This window comes from Urocitellus parryii, chromosome 2 (genome assembly GCF_045843805.1).
Source record: "Urocitellus parryii isolate mUroPar1 chromosome 2, mUroPar1.hap1, whole genome shotgun sequence".
NCBI lineage: Eukaryota > Metazoa > Chordata > Mammalia > Rodentia > Sciuridae > Urocitellus > Urocitellus parryii.
The window spans coordinates 11,470,709-11,492,389 of NC_135532.1; the positions used below are offsets into that span (position 1 = coordinate 11,470,709).

The window sequence follows — 21,681 nt, forward strand, 5'->3', positions numbered from 1 at the left end:
ATCTCTTTATGCTGTTTGTGCCAGGTATTTTGGTCACAGCAAAGAAAAGCTAACTAAAAAAAGACCTTTTTAAAGCCTTCCAAAGTTGGTCATTCAAAAAAATCTGTTAAGCGGACTGGGGATATAGCTCAGTTGGTGGGGTGCTTGCCTTGCATGCACAGGCCCTGGGTTTGATCCCCAGAACCACAACCCTCCCAAAAAAATCTGTAATGCTTTATGGTTTTTAAATTTTCTTGTGTGATTCATATCATTACTTTTTTTGTTTCCCCTTTTTTTCAGCCTTGGGATTGAATTCAGGGATGCCCTACCACTGAACTATACTCCCACCCCTTTTTATCTTTTATATTGATAAGTTCAAGGCTGGTCTTAAACTTGTGATCCTCCTGTCTTAGCCTCCCAAGTAGCTGGGATTACAGGCATGTGACATTGGTCCCGCAAAGTCATTATGCAATTTTAGACAGTATTTGTAAAAGTATCTGAAAAGTATAAGATATTGAATGTACAGATTTAAGGTACTGGTAATTTTTAAGTAAAATGGCTGAAAAGTCACCAGGTAACCAGTTATGACCCCACAACAATCCCTGAAGCTGTACTTAGGCTCAAACTGTGTGTGATCGGCAAAGAAAGGTCTTTGTACACCTACTTCCTCCAAATTGACCCATTACTTTAGAGTCTCTCCTTTCAATTAAAGCACTGATTCTATACCAGAAACTTAAAATGCAAATTAAGACCACTCTATTTATTGGCATTGTCTAGATGATCAAATTAGCCAAAAGGTAGGACTGAGAAAATAACATTAGGCAAATTGTGAAGCAACAAAAAGGACGATTTGGAAGCATTCATTTCTTAGTTCAGAGAACATGTGGCTGCCTCCCACGTGCCTGGCACCATGGCAACTGAGTAGAACAGGGCCCAGTCCCCAAAGAACTTATAATTTCACCAGAGGAGACACACCTAATTCATTAACTGCATTGTAAAGTATGAAGGAAGAGATCTCTTATAATGAGGGTTTATTAAAAAAACCTATTGCCAAGGTTCATTTTTCCTTTTTTCCTGAACAATTCTGATTATATCAGAAGTAGAACATCTCCAACAAAACAATTATCTAGCTGTGGAATACAAATCCAGCCCAGAAGCCTGTTATTCCCTGTGGGGTCTAATTTTTTTCACAGAGAAGCCCAGCATGGTACAGAAACCCAGGCTCCTTGTTAACCACCAGGCTGTTTGTCAGGCTGGGCGCCCTGGACAGAGGAGGGGGCTCCAGACACCCAACACTCAGTTTCTTCTGGCAGGGGTCATTGACTTTAACTGTGACTCAAGAATGAATACCCTGTGACATTTGGTTCAATAGATGGTTTTGACTTAGGTGCTGAAACAATTCTGGTAAAAGAAGAAAAAAAGAGAACTTACCATTTTTGTGATTTAGTAGATAGAGCATTATTATTATTTTTGAGATGGAGTCTTGCTTTGTTGCCCAGGCTGGCCTTAAATTCTGGGGCTCAAGTGGTCCTCCACTTTAGCCTCCCCGTAGCTGGGACTACAGGTTCACACTACCATACCCCGCAGACACAGCATCATTAGAAGAAAGTATATTCATATGTTGGAGCCCTAACTCCGAGTACTTCTGAAGGTGACTATATTTGAAGACAGAGCTTTTTAAAAAAGGATAATAAAGGCCAAATTTGGTCATTTGGGAAGGCCCTAATCCAACTGGCATTCTTATAAGAGATTTGGACACATAGACATCAGGGATGTATGTGCACAGAGGAAAGGTTATGTGAGGAAACAGAGAATGTGACCACCAAACAGCAAAAGAGGCCACCAGAGGAACCAAACGTAGCAACACCTTGATCTTGAACTTCCAGCTTCCAGCACTGTGAGAATATAAATTTCTATTGCTTAAGACACAGATAGTATATTACCATGGCAGCCTGAGCCAACTTTGTTTTTACTTGTGTTAAAACAAAAGAGGCCTATATTAAAGCAAAATATGACTTTTTAATAGTTTTTAAATCTAAAACAAAGCTTCTGGCAATCTTAGGTTCCTATGTCACATAGAACTTTGAAGCAATTGTATTTGAAATGCTTTCAGGTTTTGTCACTAAAATATGTTACAAATTGTTATGTACTATGGGTTTTGTGTAGTAAAATTTACATGACCAATACCAGAAGAATTGATTAAACCCTTGAAGATATGTAGGTTTTAAGATGATTTAACATTAAAATTTTTGTGCTGTTTTATTACACCTTTAGGAAAGCTTTTTCCAGTTTCCTACATCAGAAAGCACAAAAGCACAGTTTGGTGTAGATGGGAAGTGTTAAGGAGATGGATGGTGGGTGGTGTGGGTGTTGAGGATCATCCTGTTGAGCAGCTATGGCAGGTGTCACTGTGGAGGGGTATGTGGGGAACAGGGGACTAGCTAGTATGGGCTGCAGTGGTCTCAGAGAGATAGTGCCACAGGCCCTAGTGATGGAGGTGGTGGGCAGGAAGCAATGGATCTGGAGTTGAATGCATAAAACTTGGTGACTAACTGAAGAGAGGTGCCAGGTGACCTGATTATCCAGCTACCACGATGAAGTAGCTGACAGGAGATGGAGAATCAGGATGAGGCACAGTTCTGGGGGACAGGGTTCGCCTCTGTACACGATAAGTTTGGGATTCCCAAGGCCCACTCAGGTTGTCCAGCAAGCAGGTGGCTATCACTGGAGCTGAAGGCAATCGTTATAAAATGAGAGTGAAACCGAATAGAGAATACCAAGTGAGAAGAAGTCAAAGATGGAAAGGATGGAATATCAACTCTTACTGGGTGGCAGAAGAGAGCACTCCCAGAGGACGCAGACTGATGGTAAATTCGGACAAAAGGGTGTCTCCTATTTTAATGTACTTCAGAACACATGCAGGGCCAGATGTCTGTAACAATGTCTTTGTGATTCTATGCAGAAGACTCAAGTCTAGACTTTTGGGAAATACTGCTTTTAGGACAGGGTTTTCAGGAGAGACTGGGTATCATGTCAACAAAGACCTAATAAAATTCAAGCTGAAAAGTACTCACTGGCTGGGGGATTTGGTGGACCCTGGAGACCTCAGGAACAGAACTTCCAACAGAATCCTGGGGACATGAGAAGACAGGATGGCAAAGACAGATGGGCAGAGGGAAGGGGAAAAGGGAGAAATGGACCACAGGGGTTTTGTGTTTTCTTAAGTCTAGCTGAAAGTTGGGCATATTTAAAAATAAAGGGCATGGAGAGAAAGGATTTGAACACATAAAAGGGAAAACTGAAGGAGAAAGAGAAGCCACTCTAGAACAGACAGGAAGGAGGCCAAGTGAGGCTGGAAACAAGCACGGGGTGAACAGAGGTGGACCAAGAAACTAGAAGATGCTAAACAGCCCTGGTGCTGCCTGAAAGCTTGGGAGACCTTGATGTGCTGAGTAAGGAGACAGGCTGCAGACAAGTGGTGTGGTTCAAACAGTGCTCAGGACAGTCCTACAAAATAAAGAGCTCTACAAATGACCCAAGGTGATAAAAGGAACAAAACCAACATATCCCCAGCAAGAAAACACTGGTACCTGGTTTCCAGGTCTTTGCTGCATGCCTCTTTACTTCATAACTTTTAAAACTCCTCCTTGGGCTTCTTGAGGCTCACGTCTCATATCACGATCAGGTTTGTCCTGGGATACGCACAAAGCAAGAAGGGTCTATGGGTCCTAAGGGTCCACCTGCACAAGCTGAGGCAGGATGCACTTTCCTGGAGAACTTTCTAAACAAATCATGGCAGCGAACCCTCAAGACAAAGCTGACCAAAGTGTGCAGAGGAGGCTGTCTGCTCCACTGCCCCTCATCACTTGCCTCATGCTTTCCTTCTGACTTTTCCTTTAATACTTTTCCCCACTGGCATTCCTAATCTGAAAAGCTCTGAAATTCAAAACTTTTTTTGTATGTGTGTGGTGCTGGCAATTGAACCCAGGGCCTCAGTACACGGCAGCCACAAGCTCTACCCCTGGGCTACATATACCTGCAGCCCAGAAATCCAAAAAAAATTTTTTTTTTTTTTTTTTTGAGACAGGGTCACACTGAGTTTCTTATGGCCTCACTAAATTGATGAGGCTGGCTTTGAATTTGTGATCCTCCTACCGCAAACTCCAGAGTGGCCAGGATTATAGGCATATGCCACCATGTCCAGCCCAAACCTTTTGAATACATCATATAATCATCAAATACTTCAGATTTTGGGGCTGAGGATATAGCCCAGTTGGTAGAGTGCTTGCCTCACATGCACAAGGCCCTGGGTTCAATCCCCAGCACCATACACACACAAAAAAATTTCAGATTCTGGATTTTCAGATTAAGGATGCTCAACTGGTAAGGCCTATGCAAATCTCTCTGACTCTGAAAAACTTTGAAATAAGAAACATTCCTATCCCAAGCATTTCAGATAAGGGATACTAAACCCATACTTCACTTTCCCAGTTGCCTCTCCATTGTCAACGTGTGAAATATGGTTACTTTAGAAGCAAAATAAAAGTTAGAACAAAATAGTAAAGTTAATTGTTTTTAATCACTAATTGTACAGAGAGGAAGCTTAACTTTCATCTAATAAAACTAGTGTGGCATCTGAATCAAGGGTCTAAATAAAACTTGCCCTTTGTTTAGTCAAAACCAGACTATCTCATTGGTACCTGTTGCACTGCAAAAGACACACACACACACACACACAAAAAAAAAAAAAAAAAAAAAAAAAAACCAAAAAAAAACTTTTATATCCTACATGTGAGAGAATTTAAAATTAACTAGAGTTCCTTCTCTCTTCAGAATAGGTCAGTTGTTTTCTCTTTAAAAGACAGTAATGTAAAACAATTTAGTAACAACCCAGAAACATCATATAAACAACAGCTAATAATTGTAGTTATAAGTTTAATGATAATGTCTGATTTGTTCTCATAGCAGCAAGCAGTGAGCCCCTTAATACAAATGAATATTCTCATAGATAGAAGCAGACTAATATCTCTGAAATCATCTCAAATTTCTATGTTCCACATAAATAGACCTTGATTAGTCAGATGAATGTGAAAAAGAGATTTTTAACTCTAAAGAAAACATTATTTGTGAAATACAAAACAAAACAATGTAATCATAATGATGAAGATTTTCTAGTCTGCTAGTGAACAGATCCTAAAACCTGACTTTAGAAAAATCAAAAATACTGTATTTTAAAAAACAAGAATATAAAATCCTTAATGACAACAAAGTAAGATCCACATAAGTTCTAGACTTATATAATTGATCTAACTAGATATGGGCGACTGAAATTTGTTATTGCCTCACAGTGAAATATTTTAGACTTGACACAAAGCCCAAAAGACTGAACTTTCACTTAGCTCAAAACTCAGAAAGTGTTACATTAACAAAATTCAATAAATTCTGCTAAAATAGTATAAATCATTTAAAACACCCTTGGTCAATACATTTGTATTTACAGAATCTCCTTGAATATACAATAGGTAATGATGCAATGAAGACGTTTTTACAATATTTATTAAAGTAACAAATTTATAAATTGAAAGACTCAGAGGCACATAGTTTGAAAGGCCAACACCATGGGAATAATGAAGTCAACACAGAAAAGTAAGAAGATATGAACAGTTACAACTGATACAAGATTCTTAAAAGCCACATTCCCCCCAATGAACACATCATAGGAATCATCCTTCAAAATTACCATGATAAAAAGTTATTTCCTTCAAAGAAAAATAATTCTTTCCACCTACCGAGCCTAGAAAATCCTATTTACAATTAACCGTCCTGCATTTCATCAGTATTATGGCCTCCTCTATTCTGCCGTTAGAAGTACTGAAAACTTTATAGCTATTGTATTTACAAATGCACATTATATTTAAACTTGCTCTTCATGGAGAACAACTGATATATACTTAATCAAATCACGATACAAATGCTTTAGTGTTGAAAACACATTTTGTGGGGACAGGTGTATGGGAAGAGGTGTACTTAGAAGTATGTTGTTTCTGAAGGATTACTAGGCCAATAAGTCTGATAAAACTCAAGGTAGTCACAAAAACAGGTCTTTGTTGATGAAGAATTTAATTTATTTCTGTTTTAACTGGACACACTGGGCTTCTTCAATCAACCTTCACCACACTGTATATTTTGGTAACAAACCAAAAGCATGCAAAGAAGCCGATTGTTCCTAGAAAAGAAAAAAACAATAACAAAATAAACCTATTTCAAAGGAGGTTCATAATTTACACCAAAATGCAGACTTACAATGACTAGTTCTCTTAAAAAGTCACAAAACTATAAACTATTACTGGCTGCGAATATACCAGAAATCCAGGAGTTTTCTTGAAAAACATAAAACCACTTCAAATAAAAATTTCTTATAAAAGGTGACAGAATTTTTTACATTTTAAGACTATTAAGCTTTCCATAATACACTCCATTTTCTTTACAAATACAAGACTGTATATAAAAATAAAAAGGATGCCAAATGTCTTCTCCTATTTAAGAATATATTATCACAAAATGGAACCGCTACTAAAAACTTTTTTCAGGTATGATAAGAATACTCTAAATAGAATGTCAGATAAATATTTTCCAAGTACAATTATTAGGAATTATCAGCTTTCAAAGAATTATAGTAAAAGAGAATAACACAAATGCTATTACAAAATGGTAAGAGCGATATAATTGGGATAGTAACAAAGATGATTTTGGCTGAAAGTGAGGTTGGCATAGTATCAGAGAACAGAGCGATTCCATCATAACCACATAGACTATCCTTGGATAAGTTAACTGACATCCTCAAACTTCCCTTCTTTTTTTTCCCCCAGTTCTGGGATCTAACCTAGGGCCTTGTGAACATCAGGCAAATTATCTACAACTGCTCTATAACACCCCACCCCTTTTAAAAATTTTATTTTGAGACAGGCTGGCCTCAACTTTGTGGTTCTCCTGCCTCAGTATCTGGGAGTAGATATATGCCACCACAACTGGCTCCAAGCCTATTTCTTTTTCAATAGAGACAACTGTATCTGTCCTAGCAGCCTCCATTATGCTTTTACACAGAGTAAATGAGATGATTCATAGAAAAAAACATTTTCCTTTATTTTCAGGTATCCTCATTGGTCTAGAACCAAAGAATTTGAATTCTAAATGGGGACAGTCTTTCAATGTGACAAAAATGAGACTCAAAAGGGTTAAGTGACTATCTCATGGCTACGTGGCTGGTAAGTATGGGCAGAATTCAAATTCAGGGTTTTTAAAATTGCAAATGTATTTTTTTAGATTTATAAAACAAATTCAGAGACTCTGTTTTACAAAATAATATACACTAAATTGTCAAACTGACTAATGTATTTTAAAAATAAAACGAGGCACTAGTGCCATGCACAAGGCCTTGGGCTCACTCTCCAGCACTGGGGGAAAAAGAAAATAATAGAGGCCTATCAGTTTTTCCAGTTCTATCTCCTCAGAAATATTCAACAGATATTGACATATTCAACAGGTACAGACATAGCTCACTTTAGGAAAACACAAAGCTTTTGGAGTGCTCCCCACTTCCTCGAACAGAACCCCTTCCACAAAGGGAAGCACATGAAAAGTTACTGGTTTCACTACTTGATTCAAGTTGATGTGGCTCCAGAGTTCAGATTACAAAATTGGGTTAATGAATGAGTGAAGATATGATACTTCAAAAGCCAAGAACAATAAAGTTTAGGTGACTGTTGAGCTACTATTTATATATATGCATTTATGGACACAAAGATAAAGAGCACAAAAGCAGCAATCCCTTGTTTCATTGGCCACTGCTGTTTTACAGACTATTATCATTTACAGCTGTGGACCCAAATCTCTCACATAGCAGCTCCACATTGTGTAGCCCACTCTGTCTGACAGATGCCTTAGAATACAGAATTGACTCAGTGCTTGAAGTCTGATATATACTGAGCAGCAGGCACTTCGACCCACTAAATGTTTTCAATATTATAGAGGATTACCCACTCATAAAGAAGAATGAAATGATGGCAATTGCCAGTGAAGGGATGGAGCTAGAGAATATCATGCTAAATTGAAATAAGCCAGATTCAGAAAATCAAGGTCAAATGTTCTCTCCCATACAGAAGCTAGAGCAACATAAAGGGGAAAAAGGAGGTGGGTATAGGATATCATAAAAACACAGGGAAGATCAGCAGAATAGAGACTGAGGACAAAGGAGGAGGGATGAGAATGGGGAGAAAATACAGAACGAATCTGACAAAATTGGGCTATGTGCATGTGTATATATATATATATATATATATATATTTCCATTTTATGTATACACAAAAATATACCATAGGGACTTTCACCTTTATATGCTTCTACAAAAGCACTAATTAAAAATAAATAAGAAAGTGGACAGTAGATTAAAAGAGTAAAAGAAGGAGAATAAGGGGAGGTGCTGAGGACTGAAATGGAGTAAAGTTCCATACATGTATGATTATATCAAAATAACCCCAACCATTATGTATAACTATAATGTACCAATTCAAAAAAAGCTGAGAAAACACCGATTTTCTTTAATTATGCTCTGTAACATTTGAACTTTTTTCAAATTTTAACTTTTATAATAAATCTCTAATCCAGTAAGCTATATTTCCCTGTGTGTGTGTGTGTGTGTGTGTGTGCGAGCGTGCTCGTGCTCAGATTTCCAAAAGAATTGAGGTGTTTTTGTTTTGTTTTGTTTTTCTTTGGTACAGGGGATTAAACTCAATGGCACTTATTCATTGAGCCATGTCCCCAGCTATTTTTGTTTTATTTTGAGACAGTGTCTTGCTGAGTTGCTTAGGGCCTCGCGATAAGTTGCTGAGGTTGGCTTTGAACTAGCAATCCTCCTGCCTCTTGAGCTGCTGGGATTATAGGTGTGAGCCACTACACCTTGTGAGAATTATTTACCATTTAGAAGCATCATGACCTCTTTTTTTTTTTTTTTAAGTTTTCTTTCTTTCTCTTCCTTAGTTGTGGATGGACCTTTATTTTATTTATATGTGGTCCTGAGAATTGAACACAGTGCCTCACACATGCTAGGAAAGTGCTTTTATCACCGAGTGATAGCTCAGCCCAGCCCAGCATCATGCCCTCTTAAAGGTAATTTCTGTGCTTAAAGAAATAAAATATTTAACTATGAAAAAAGAAATTACAGGAGTAAAAAGTTTTACTTTAGTTCTAATTAAAAAAAGAAGAAGAATTATTTTCTTCTTCCTGGCTCCTACATTTCTTTAGATAAAACATGCAAGACAAATTTAAAGTTTGAGATGTAAATTGTGTACAATATTGTTTTTTTGTGACAAAGAAAGGTCTCACAATTTTCTTTCTTTAGTTCAGTCACTCACTCCCCAACTGTTTACCAACCATATATGTGGCTATGAGATGCAGAAAACTTTTTATCAATTCAACTTGACATTGCTCCAAAACTCAGATTTCAAAATTTGAATAAGCATATATGAAATAAATGCCAATATAATACACATTATGTCCCATCAGGTACTTGAATTTTAAAGTGAATTAAAAACTTCTAGTTTAAAACTTCCAGAATCAGGAATGTCCTATTACTATCTTTTCTTAGTATCACCTATTGTCAGCTCACCTGACATCATCTCCCCAACGTTTTACTCACTCATAAACAGGTAGTGATAGCTTTTTGCCTATTTCTGAAGAGGGCAAATGATAGGCTGTGCACCATCAAAGTTAACAGGAGAGTCTGTTAACCTAGTCCAGGTGCCCTGCACTGCCTGCACAGTGAACCCTGCTTTGCCTTCCTCCCTTGGCTTCTGGTTTGTCACCTTCAGTTTGTTGTGCTGCCACTCACAGGTGAGCACATCAAATGATGCTCTATCATACTGAGGGCTAAAAACAGGAATGCTGAATAGCAGAAACCTTCATTGGCTTTGTAGTAAAGGGGAAATATTTACAAATCTACAAATTATCACTCTAAAAATTTACTAAAATATTCATTTTTCATCTTACCTGTAAAAAGAAAGAAGATCAAAACCATTATCATGGTATAACCGAAGTACAGAATTGTACTTGCTGTTCCTGTGATTTGCAGTTTTGAAAAGAAATAGTGAATTGCATATATTAAGAAATAAACTGCAGTAAAGCCGCTGGTAAGGAATGAGCGCCATTGCCAATGATAATCCTGGGTAGAGAAGAAAAAAAAGATGAAGAGAAAGAACTGCTTTTCAACTATTAGATAACATACAGCTAAATAAATTACAAAGTGAATAGTACAGTGAAATCCCCCAAAATCATAACTTTTGCCCTCAGTTTCAGTCTGGCTCCTGCTGAACTTAGCTCACACTTTCCAGATCACTAACAGTGTTCAGAAGCACTCCGTATTTGTCTTGGAGCAACCTAAAAATTGCTAAAAATGAGTGGAAAAATATTACACAGTTTATGGATAATAAAGCATTAGGCTATATTTAAAAATTTGTGACACCCAAGGAAGAGCAATCTATAAATCTTATTCACTTAAATGGTTCAAAATTAACAGTAATTATATTAAAGTCCACATCAACTTTATATCAACTCCACATCAGGAAGATTAATCTATTAGGGCTTGGTTTAAATTCATGTCCACTTATCACTAACAATCTAAAACACGTAAGGGATTAAAACAGTTCTTTTTAGTTTTACAAAAAGTAGCTTATAGCTTAGCAGATCTTTAAAAGATCTGGAAAATACTTCAAGATCTCTCTTACCATTTGGAACATATGAATAATAATTCTATCTATTCATCCATGTATTTTACACTACTGGAGTGTCTCTCTAAGTTGCTGAGACTGGCTTTGAACTTGTGATTTTTCTGCCTCACTCTTCCAAATTGTTGGGATTATAGGTGTGCACCACCATGCCCAGGGAAATAATGTATTATAAATAGCAATACATTATTAATATACTAAAATTATAAAGATATTAAGAATATATTTTAAAAAGCAAATCACGATTAGAAAAATCCCAAAGAAGCTATACACACAAAAACACACACACACACAAACACACACACACACACACAATTACCAAAGCTAATGAATGAATTTAGCAAAGTTTTAGCCTACAAGAGCTACACACCCAACTCAGCAGTGTGTGTATGTGTGCGTGCAGGTGCATTTGTATGTGATGCTGGGTATTGAACTGAGGGCCTTGCACATGCTATGCAAGCACTCTACTACTGAGCCACACCTTATCCCAGTTGTTTTTTTATTTTAAATTTTTTTTTAATATTTATTTTTTAGTTATAGGTGGGCACAATATCTTTATTTTTTTAATTTTTATGTGGTACTGAGGATCGAACCCAGTGCCTCACGCATGCTAGGCGAGTGCTCTACCACTGAGCCAAAGCCCTTACGCCCCCAGTTGTTTGAACAATCCAAAGAGGACTTAAAAATACCTAGGAATAAATTTAACCAAGGAGATGAAAGATGTACATGCTGAAAATTATAATATTACTAGAAGAAATTACAAAAGACCTAAGTAAATGGAAAGATATCCCATGTTCATGAACTGGAAGACTCAATATTGTTAAATGGCAATATTCTTCAAAGTGATCTAGAGAGTCAATATAATCCTTCTCAACATCCAAAAATCTTTTTTGCAGAAATGGAAAAGCTGATTCTCAAATTTCATATGCAATTGCAAGAGGCCCTGAACAGCCAATAATATATCTCTATTTCAAAGCTTACTAAAAAAAGCTGTGGCAATCAAAATAGGGTGGGAGTGCTGGAGCTGTGGTTCAGGGGTAGAGCACTTGCTTGGCATGTGTGAGGCCCTGGGTTTGATCCTCAGCACCGCATACAAATAAATAAAAGATCCACTGACAACTAAAAAATATCTTTAAAAAAATTAGTGTGGAACTAGTATAAGGACAGCATACGGATGAATGGAATAGAATTAAGAATGCAGAAATAAACCCATACATCTATGGCCAATTGATTTTCAACAAGGTAGCTAAGACCATTCAATGAGGAAAGAATAGTTTATTCAACAAATAGTGTTGGAGAATTGGACATCCACATGCAAAAGAATGAAGTTGTACTCTGACTCCAGGCTATATATATCAACTCAAAAAGAATCACTGACGTGAGTATATTAACTAATATTATAAAACTTAGAAGAAAATATAGGAGTAAATTTTACCATGAATTCTTAGATATTTATGACACCAAAAACATGAGCAACAAGAAAAAATTAGATAAATTATATATCAACAAAATTTAATCTTGAAAGTAAAAAATATAACCTACAGAATTAAAGGGAATATCTGCAAATCATATATCTGACAAAGATCTAGCATACAGAGTACCAACATGAAAACTGACCTAATTTAAAAATGGGCAAAGGACTTGAAAAGGAATTTCTCCAAAGAAGATATACAGATGGCTAACTTAAGCAAGAAAAGATGCTTAACATCATTAGTCACTGAGAAATGCATATCAAAATGAGATATCATTTCAAACCCATTAGGACAGCTATAATACAAAAAAAGTTTGAATGTCCATCAATGGATGAGTATCTATATGGATGTTATACTCATATAATAGAATATTATTCAATTATAAAAAGAAATGAAATACTAAAATATGTTATAATATGGATGAACCATGAAAACATTCTAAGTGAGAGAAACCAGGCATAAAAGGCTGCAATATTGAATAATACCTTTTGTCTCTAAAGACAGAAAGCAATGCCGTTGCCAGGGTCTGGGGGAAGAGGAAAATGGTAACAGCTTGATAAATTTTTTTTTTTTTCCTGTGTTTGGGGAGGGAATGAAAATATTTTGGAACCAGACAAAGGTGGTGGTTGCACAACATTATAAATGTACTTATGTGTCAGTGAATCATTCATTTTAAAATGGCTCATTTTATGTTATGTGAATTGAACCTCAATTTAAAAAACAAAATTCAGTTTAACAGATTTTATCTCTTGTATAGAAAACAATCATAAAAGAATAGATCTAACAATTTGAATCTTTAAAAAACAATGCTACACCCCACTACTCAAGAGGCTGAGGTAGGAGGATCACAAGTTTAAGGCCAGCCTTCGAAACTTGGTGAAATCCTTTCTCAAATAATAAAGGGCTGAGGATGCAGTTCAGTAGTAGTATATCCCCTGGGCTCAATCCTCAGCATTAATGGGGAAAAAAACCCCACCTATTAAAATAATGCCATCATTTTGGTGTTGCCATGAATATAACTCATTAACATGCAATCACTGAAACTTTGTAATGAATTTTCCCACCTAAAAATTTTTACTCAATTTTCAGAATTTAGAAACATCTATATTAAAAGAATATTTTTAAGACAGATAGCTACAAAACTCAACAGTGAAAATTTAGTATGTCACACTATTCTCAGCAAATTAGCATTCTAAAATATCTAACAATAAGCTTTAAATAAAGTACTAAACTGTGATATAATCTTAACTCAGTCATAAAGAGGGTTACACTTTATTTAGGAAACTAGGTCTATCATAATAAACACATATCTACAAAAATTATATCAATTAACCTCATTCACACTGCAACAGGCCAGGTTACAAATTCTATGAATTAATAGGTGAATGTCTGTAATACATACCTCAGCACATAGGTGGAAATAGCAAAGTAGTATAGTTGCTTCAGAACATGTAATAACCAAAATGATAAACACCAGAAACAGGAAGCCAAACATGTAATACATCTGGTGTGACCTACAATCAAACAAGATTTGATGAATTACAAATATGTTCTCTTTGACACAATAAATTACAAAATCTTTTTTTTTTTTAACTGAAGGTTTGCTTTTTGTCCCAATTAACCCAACAAGACAAATTTTCATCAGTTTAGATGGTGAAGGGTTGGAATGGGGTAGGGGGAAGAAGGATATAGCAATGTCCTTGGACATTACCCTCTTATTCAGACAGAAACTAAAACTTCTTTGCATTTAAGTATGGTTAGTCTACTGGCTTTCAGAGGAGTCAAGACATATTTAATGGAAAATTAATGGAAAGGCAGAGTCAAACTGGGAAAACCTTATATGATAAAAATGTGGTTTGGACATGAGGTGTCCCCCCAAAAGCTCCTGTGTTAATGCTGGAATGTTTGGAGGTGAAATGATTAGACTGTGAGAGCTGTAACCTGATCAGTCCATCCTAGTTTGAATGTACTGACTGGGTGGTAACTGTAGGAGGTGGGTCACTGAGGGCATTCCCTGGAAGGTGCGCCTCTTCCCTATGGTCCCTTCCCCTTCTCTTTCTCTACTTCTGAGCCTGGGCAGCTTTCCTCCATTGGGCCCTTCTCCGTGATATGCTGCCTGACCCTGGGCCCAGAGTGATGGAGTCAGCCATCTATGAACCTCTGAAACCATGAACCTCAAATAAACTTTTCCTCTTTTAAGCTGTTCTTGTCAGGTATTTTGGTCACAGCAATGACAAACTAATTAAAACAGCTTCTAATCATATGATAAAATCTATTGAATTAGGAAAATTACTATAATAATCAGGAAAGAAAGATGTTCTAATCACCGAAAAGCTCAAATTTAGCTTTATTTTATGGTATCTCAAATCTTGGTACTTTCTGCAACATGTTGATGTGATAAAATAATGGTCATAATATACACTATATCAGAGTGGCTCAAAATCACAACAACAAGTTTCCTACGGGAATAACAGATCAGAGAATGAAGGCATCTGAGGAATGGAAAGGATCTGGAGGTCATGTAGGTTAACCCCTGTTTCTATCCCTTCCAATTAGCACTCAAAGAATTCTCTTTTGGAGTAGTACAGATTAGTCTGGAGATTAGTAATAAGTACATGGGTTTGGAGAGACTTAGGTCAATTTCTGTCACATGGCAATTGTGTGGTATAATCGCTCAACCTGCAAACTCTCTGTAAAATGGAGATATCTACCTCATACAATTCTGAAAATTAAGTCATAAGAATTAAATATTAAGCATTAACAACCCTTCAATTAATATTAGCTATTATCATTATTCTTTTTCTACAGTAAAGAAAATAATCTTTGGCTCTTAAGATGTTTGCTTATTTGAGAACTTCTTACATTTAGAAGATACAAACAGTAATCCATTTAAACAAACACATAATGGTAATGAAAACAGTAAGACTTTGTCCTTGGCTTACCAAATACTATTCAGAATGAAGAAGAGCTGTATAAAGATACAGCCAAAGGGCAAAATTCCTCCCATGATAATACCGGGTAAGGGCTTTGTGTAGAAGGACTGTTCAGGAATCTGACGTGGAATCTGATTGGTTCGAACTGGGTGTTCAATGGCCTTCAGTAAAAGAAGATAGAAAAGATTTGTAATTGCATATCTATTTTTAAAATTCTTCTCCATATATAATGATCTGCCTTTTTTTCAGGTTCCATGCTGACACTAATGGCAGTATTATGAAAGTCTACTGAAGCCATCAAACTGAAATTTGTATTTAAAAGCAATGAACCATACACTAACAGATACAATGCTCAATCGTGCACTAGAACAGGTCAACACTGTTTCCAGAAGTTATCTACAGTGATGGCTTTAGAAAAAGTTAAGAAATACACAGGAGAGAACATAATACTTAGAAAATGATAGTCAATGAAAAGGTAGAATTAGGTTTTACATTTTAATTATAAACTTACTGTAAAAAAAATCAGCAGGTTCTGAAATTTTTATCAATTTTTAAAAAATTTAGGTGGGCAATGACATTTTTATTAAAATTATTAAATTCTACTAAGCATTAAGAACATGAGGAAGACAATAAAAGGCCATATGAAACTTTATGACCATAAGGTGTTAATAATGTTCTCAACTGTGCCCTCCCCCAATCATTTTTTATTTACTTTTTTCTTTTTTTGGTACTGGAGATTGAACTCAGGGGGACTTTATTATGGAGCTACATTCCTAATTTTTTAAAAATTTTGTTTTGAGGCAGAGTCTCAATTAGTTGTTCAGTCTAGCCTCTAACCTGTGATCTATCTATCTCAGCCTCCCAAGTAGTTGGGATTATAGGCATGCATGACCCTGCCTAGCAAAACTTGATATTTTCATTGAAATATTATTCTACATGTAGTCACACCTGTAGATGGGCAGATACTCATATCATTCTTCAATATGTATGATTTTAAACTTTTAACCAGCATAATTTTAGAATTTTAAGTATTTATTTAATCTACATAATTAAATTCAAATTGTCAGTTTACTATTTATGATATATAGATTTAAAATCACAAAGAATTGAAAAATCTATTAAAACCTGTATGATAAGTGCAGTAGAGACTATGAAGCCATGATGGTCTTGGCTATACCCCCTCATAAAGGGTACTATCATATGTTCTTTATTTCTTTGCAGTGCTGGGGATTGAACCCAAGGCCTCATGTGTGCTAGGCAAATGCTCTACCACTGACCTATATCCTCATTCCCTATCATATGTTATTTCTTTTAATCTTATAGGTTTGATATTTTTGGGGAACAACAGGGATAGTGAAGCAGGAAGTAGAAGAAAGATAATGATGGGACAGAATAAAATCTTATTTTTTTCTAGCCTGGATGGGGGAGGAGGCAGCAGGAGTAAGACAGACAAATGGAAGGAAGGGAAAGAGGAAAAAGAAGAAAAGATCAAGCCTTGACTATAATATTGCTTAAAGTCAAATATTTGCAAGTAAGCATATAAAATTTATGTAAAATTTCAAAGCCATATATCAAAATAAAGTTCTAATCTTGATTTGTAGTCACTTTTCTTTTTTTAATTGATTTTTTAAAAAAATAAATGACAGCGGAATGCATTACAATTCTTATTACACATATACAGCACAATTTTTCACATATCTGGTTGTATATAAAGTTTGTTGACACTAATTTGTGTCTTCATACATGTACTTTGGATAATGATGTTTATCATATTCCACCATCCTTGCTAACCCCCTGCCTCCTCCCTTTCCCTCCCACTCCTCTGCCCTATCTAGAGTTTGTCTATTCCTCCATAGAATCACTTTTCTTATAGCTTCACTTCCTAACCCATACTCTTTGCTTACTTAGTTAAATACTGTGCACTAGCAACACTTACTGCTTAGGAAAAAGTGCACACACCTTTAGGTTAAAAAAAAAAAAAAAGGTAAAAAGTATATTTAACAAAAATTCAATGTTTTCATTAGTTTATATCAGCATCTTTTCCAATTAGTCTATAGTAGTTTCCATTTACTCAAACAAACAAACAAAAACTTTGAAATACCATAAAACCTCCCTAGCCCATTCTTTTCTTTTTTGGTACTGGGGATTAAACCCAGGGGTGCTTAACTAATAAGCCACATCCCCAGCCCCTTTTTTACATTTTATTTAGAGACAGGGTTTCAATGAGTTGCTTAGTGCCTCACTTTTGCTGAGGCTGGCTTTGAACTCGTGATCCTCCTGCCTCAGCCTCCTAGCTGCTGGCCCATTCTTAATATTAGTATTTTAAGAATTTTCTATGAAATCCAGATACCACAGAACAAATGCATATATCTTTTAGACATTTTTATGATCTCTTTAAAGGTGGCATATGGTAATTCCCACAGCTGAAAATCACTTGAGTAAATCAGCAACTATAAAACTTACATTCTTTTTAAAACCAAAGTATGCACCAATAAATGTCAGAGGTACAGATATGCAGAACCAAAGGGCCAATATCGCAACAAGTGTGCCAAAAGGAATGGCTGCTGAAGATCCTTCTCCCCAGAGGATTAGATTCATTATAAAGAAGTCAGCAAACACAATCCTGAAAGACACAACAGGCTTCTGGGTAGAACCTGAGTTAGAAGCAAAATGAAGTAGTAACAATAATATATAATTAATATTGCAACTTCTGTGTTTCTAGGATGTATACAAAGAAGACAGAATTGTTGATTCATAGGATATGTGAATTAAAAGTTTTATTAGAAACTGCAAAATTGTTCTTCTCCTTGGTTTTGCCTAATTTAGACCCTTATTAGCAGCTTACAAAAGTTACCTATTTACATGTTTTCATCACACTTTGAAATGCTGTTAACTTGTATTTCCTATAGACAACTATCTGGGTTTGTTGGCCTTTTAGGTTTTACCTTCTGTGATCTGCTAGTTACATTTACTGCTCATTTTTCACTTGGGTTGCCTGTAGTTTACAAAGTTATATACTCCACTTACTAATCCCTCATTAAACACCCCTCTCTCAGTCTGCAGCTTTTTCTGAATCTAAACATCTGAGTGTATAAATCAGTTCTATTTACACTACTCAGTGTTGTTTATTTTGTTTTGTTTCAGTGCTGAGGGCTTCACTTATGCTAATAAGCATGTGCACAATCACTGCACTATCCCCAGCACTACATAATTTTTAAACACTTTTTCCTTTATCCTTTATATTCCTTATTTAAGAGAACAGTCTTTCCTAATTGGAGATGATGAAGATATTCTTTTTTTTTTTTTTTTGTACTGGGGATTGAATTCAGGGGCATTCAACCACTGAGCCACATCCCCAGCCCTATTTTGTATTTTATTTCGAGACAGGGTCTCACTGAGTTGCTCAGCGCCTCACCGTTGCTGAGGTTCGCTCTGAACTCTTGATCCTCCTGTCTCAGTCTCCGGAGCTGCTGGGATTACAAGTGTGCACCACCACGCCCGGCATGAAGATACTCTAGTATATTTTTGTTCAATAGTTCTGCCTGTAAGGTTTAGATTTTAACTTATCAAAACTTTATTCTGTGTGTGCAATATAAAAACAGGCATTTGGGGGCTGGGGATGTGGCTCAAGCAGTATCACACTCGCCTGGCATGTGTGGGGCGCTGGGTTTGATCCTCGGCACCATATAAAAATAAAAAATAAAGATGTTGTGCCCACCGAAAACTAAAAAATAAATATTAAAAAAATTCTCTTAAAAAAAACAAAAAACCAGGCATTTCCTCCCTTCAGATGAGTTGTCCAGCATTATTTAAGTTCTTCTAGTTTGTGATGCCATGTCTAGCATGCTTCCATGTGGATATGTTAAAAGTAATTATTGTAAAACTCACTTACCCAGGACAAAGAAATGATGTCAATAAAACATTTGTTTTCCACTTCTCGCCTCCAAAGGCTATAGAAAAAAACAAAAGAGGTATATAGACTTTTCTTTAAAAGAAGCCAAATACCCATACTCCCAAGTCTGACAATTGCCAAACTGTCAGGCAGCACTGGCTGCTCATGCTTAGAAAATGATCCCAGCCAAAATGCCATGATGGCCCTTAACAAATGATCCAGATCCCAGAGGCATGGCACAGGACATCCTGCTCTAGAGACTATTGCTGCAGCATCAAATAAATCTGGTATGAAAGGAAAGTCATCCAGATCAGTTCTTCTTTAAATTTTTATTAACCTCAAAACAAAACAACCCCCTTAAATCCTAAGTCAGTATTAATTAATGGGGATGGGGACAGAAAGGAAACACTGGAGAAATCCTTGTTTTCAGAAACCAAGAACCTTCCAGTATGACATGTAACTCTCCACAGCAGGTCTGACTCTTCAGAGTTCCTCTAGCACTGTGATTTCTAATAGGGGTTGGGGAGGTGAGAGTGTCAGATCAGGTGATTGAGAAGAGAAAAAGGGTCTTCTGACAGATTGTTTATAAACCTTCTTTGTTCCCTTCTTCAATATTTTTCCTCTTAAAAAAAAAAATCAAACACTGAAATGTGTAGAGGGAAAAAAGAAAGTACTCCTCTGCTCCCAGTTTAAAAGTCAGAGATAAAATTGATTCAAATTAGAATAGATTTTTTAAAAAAAATTTTAGCATTGTTTATAAGGAAGTTTAAATACCACCTATCCTAAAATGATAAAATTATTTACCTTCAAATACATTCATATATAATAAATCATCTATATATGATATGAATTCACAGTGTTACTGACAAATTTGTGAAATTATTATTTCTGGGCTTACAACAACTCTGACATTCAAGTAGTATGTTTTAAACATTAGAAATAATTCTATAAAATGAAGTATTTCTTCTGATGAGGCCACAAGACAGCATCTTCCAGTAATATTCTGCCTGATTAACATGCTACTCCATTTGAGTAGGGAGAGCTGAAGGATGGAGTAGCATCAGCAGGAGGGCACCTGGGGAGCAGAGAGGTGTGGATGGGAAGGCAGGCGTGAAGGTGTACAGCATGCTGAGAAACTGGCAGAAAGTTAGTGCAGCTGAAATTGTGAGAAAGGGAGTTATGGCAAAAAATAAGGCAGTAGGGGTCTTATCATATCTCATATGTGTTCAGATTTATATGACCACCCTAATCCTATGTTCTTTGCTAAAGGGCGAAAGAAAAAAAAAAACTTGATAAAATCTGCAGAAATTAAAACACACATATAAACAGAACTTTACCTACTCAGAGAGAACTGTTTCTGGCAGTCAGGTTTATATTTCTACTTGAGGCTGTAATTCGCCAACTTTACCTTAAGGTCACCTATGTAATCCTACTATATTTTACCTTGAATCTTTTTCCTATCAAAGATCCTATCAAAGAACCTATTTCCTATCAAAGATCCAGTAAATACTAGACTACTGATAAGGGCTTCAGCATTCCTATGTAGTGCCAACTCATACTCTGATCCTGCCAAGCTGCTTTCTAGGCCACCCAATCCTATCTCAGTATTGCTCTGTAGCCTTGACCTTTTTTTTTGTGTGTGTGTGGTGCTGGGGACTGAACCCAGGGCCCTGTGCATAAAAGGCAAGCACTCAACCAACTGAGCTGTATCCCCAGCCCCTACCTTGACCTTTTTTTATGCTGGCCTTTGCTTTACTTCTGAAAGCAAGAATACAGGAGACCACAACTAATGATATTATAAAAAGAACCTACTTCTGGGATATCTAAAATAGATCTTTGTCTACTTTAAATATAATATAATGAATATAAATAAACTTATTTAAGCATTAAGTCGATAAGACTTCTTATATTTATGAAAAAGTATATCTAGATACATTATTTTAGTTAAGAAATCCATGACACTCAGGGCTGGGAATACAGCTCTTTGACACAGTGCTTACCTAGCATGCTCAAGGCTCTCAGTTCAATCCCCAGCCTCACACAGAAATACAAAATAAGATAAAGAAATCAGTGATATTCATTTGTATACTTTCTTCCTGTGTTAGTTTCCAAATCTAAGTTGTATATGAGCTCAATCTGCTAAACCAAAGTTTAAGAGAAAAAAGGAGGGGGATGATGGATAAGCAGCATCCAAACTTGCATATTTCACCATCTAAGCATTCTTAGATAAATCTAGGCAAAGTCATTCACATAACAAAAGAAATCACCGACCCACGCTTCTTTCACCTAAGGAGGGACACCAGTAATACCTACTGTTTACAGAGCACCGCCTATCTGAAGGTCAGGCTCAGACCCCTTGCTGTGGCAGATTAGATTCCTGATCTGAAAACCAGACACAATGGCTTTTACTTACACTTATAGAATCTGGCAGCAACATAGCCTGCAGGAGTGCCCAGCAACACCCACAAGACCACAGCACATGTCATCAGTGCTCCTCGGTTGGCAGGGGACAAAAATCCCAGGCAAGCAAAAACTAAAAAATAAATCATAAAAGTTATGTTATTCCTTTGTTTCCTTTGCTGTGAAATGACAGAAGAACCCTCTCACATTTTAAACAATAAAACAAA

The 21,681-nt window shown here is 36.3% G+C and overlaps 1 protein-coding gene across 1 annotated transcript in view; it reads right to left on the reverse strand.

Moving 5' to 3' along the window:
- Positions 1-5,517: 5,517 nt before the first annotated feature.
- The window catches only part of Tm9sf2 (transmembrane 9 superfamily member 2), a 59,300-nt gene continuing 43,136 nt past the window's right edge, over positions 5,518-21,681 (reverse strand). Inside the window, exons 11-17 of the mRNA XM_026399670.2 lie at positions 21,468-21,587; positions 19,055-19,112; positions 17,626-17,785; positions 15,172-15,323; positions 13,632-13,743; positions 10,024-10,195; positions 5,518-6,205 (exon numbers count right to left, since the gene is read on the reverse strand). Of these exons, the coding sequence (XP_026255455.1) occupies positions 6,138-6,205; positions 10,024-10,195; positions 13,632-13,743; positions 15,172-15,323; positions 17,626-17,785; positions 19,055-19,112; positions 21,468-21,587 (842 nt within the window). The 3' untranslated portion in view covers positions 5,518-6,137. The remainder of the gene's footprint in view (positions 6,206-10,023; positions 10,196-13,631; positions 13,744-15,171; positions 15,324-17,625; positions 17,786-19,054; positions 19,113-21,467; positions 21,588-21,681) is intronic.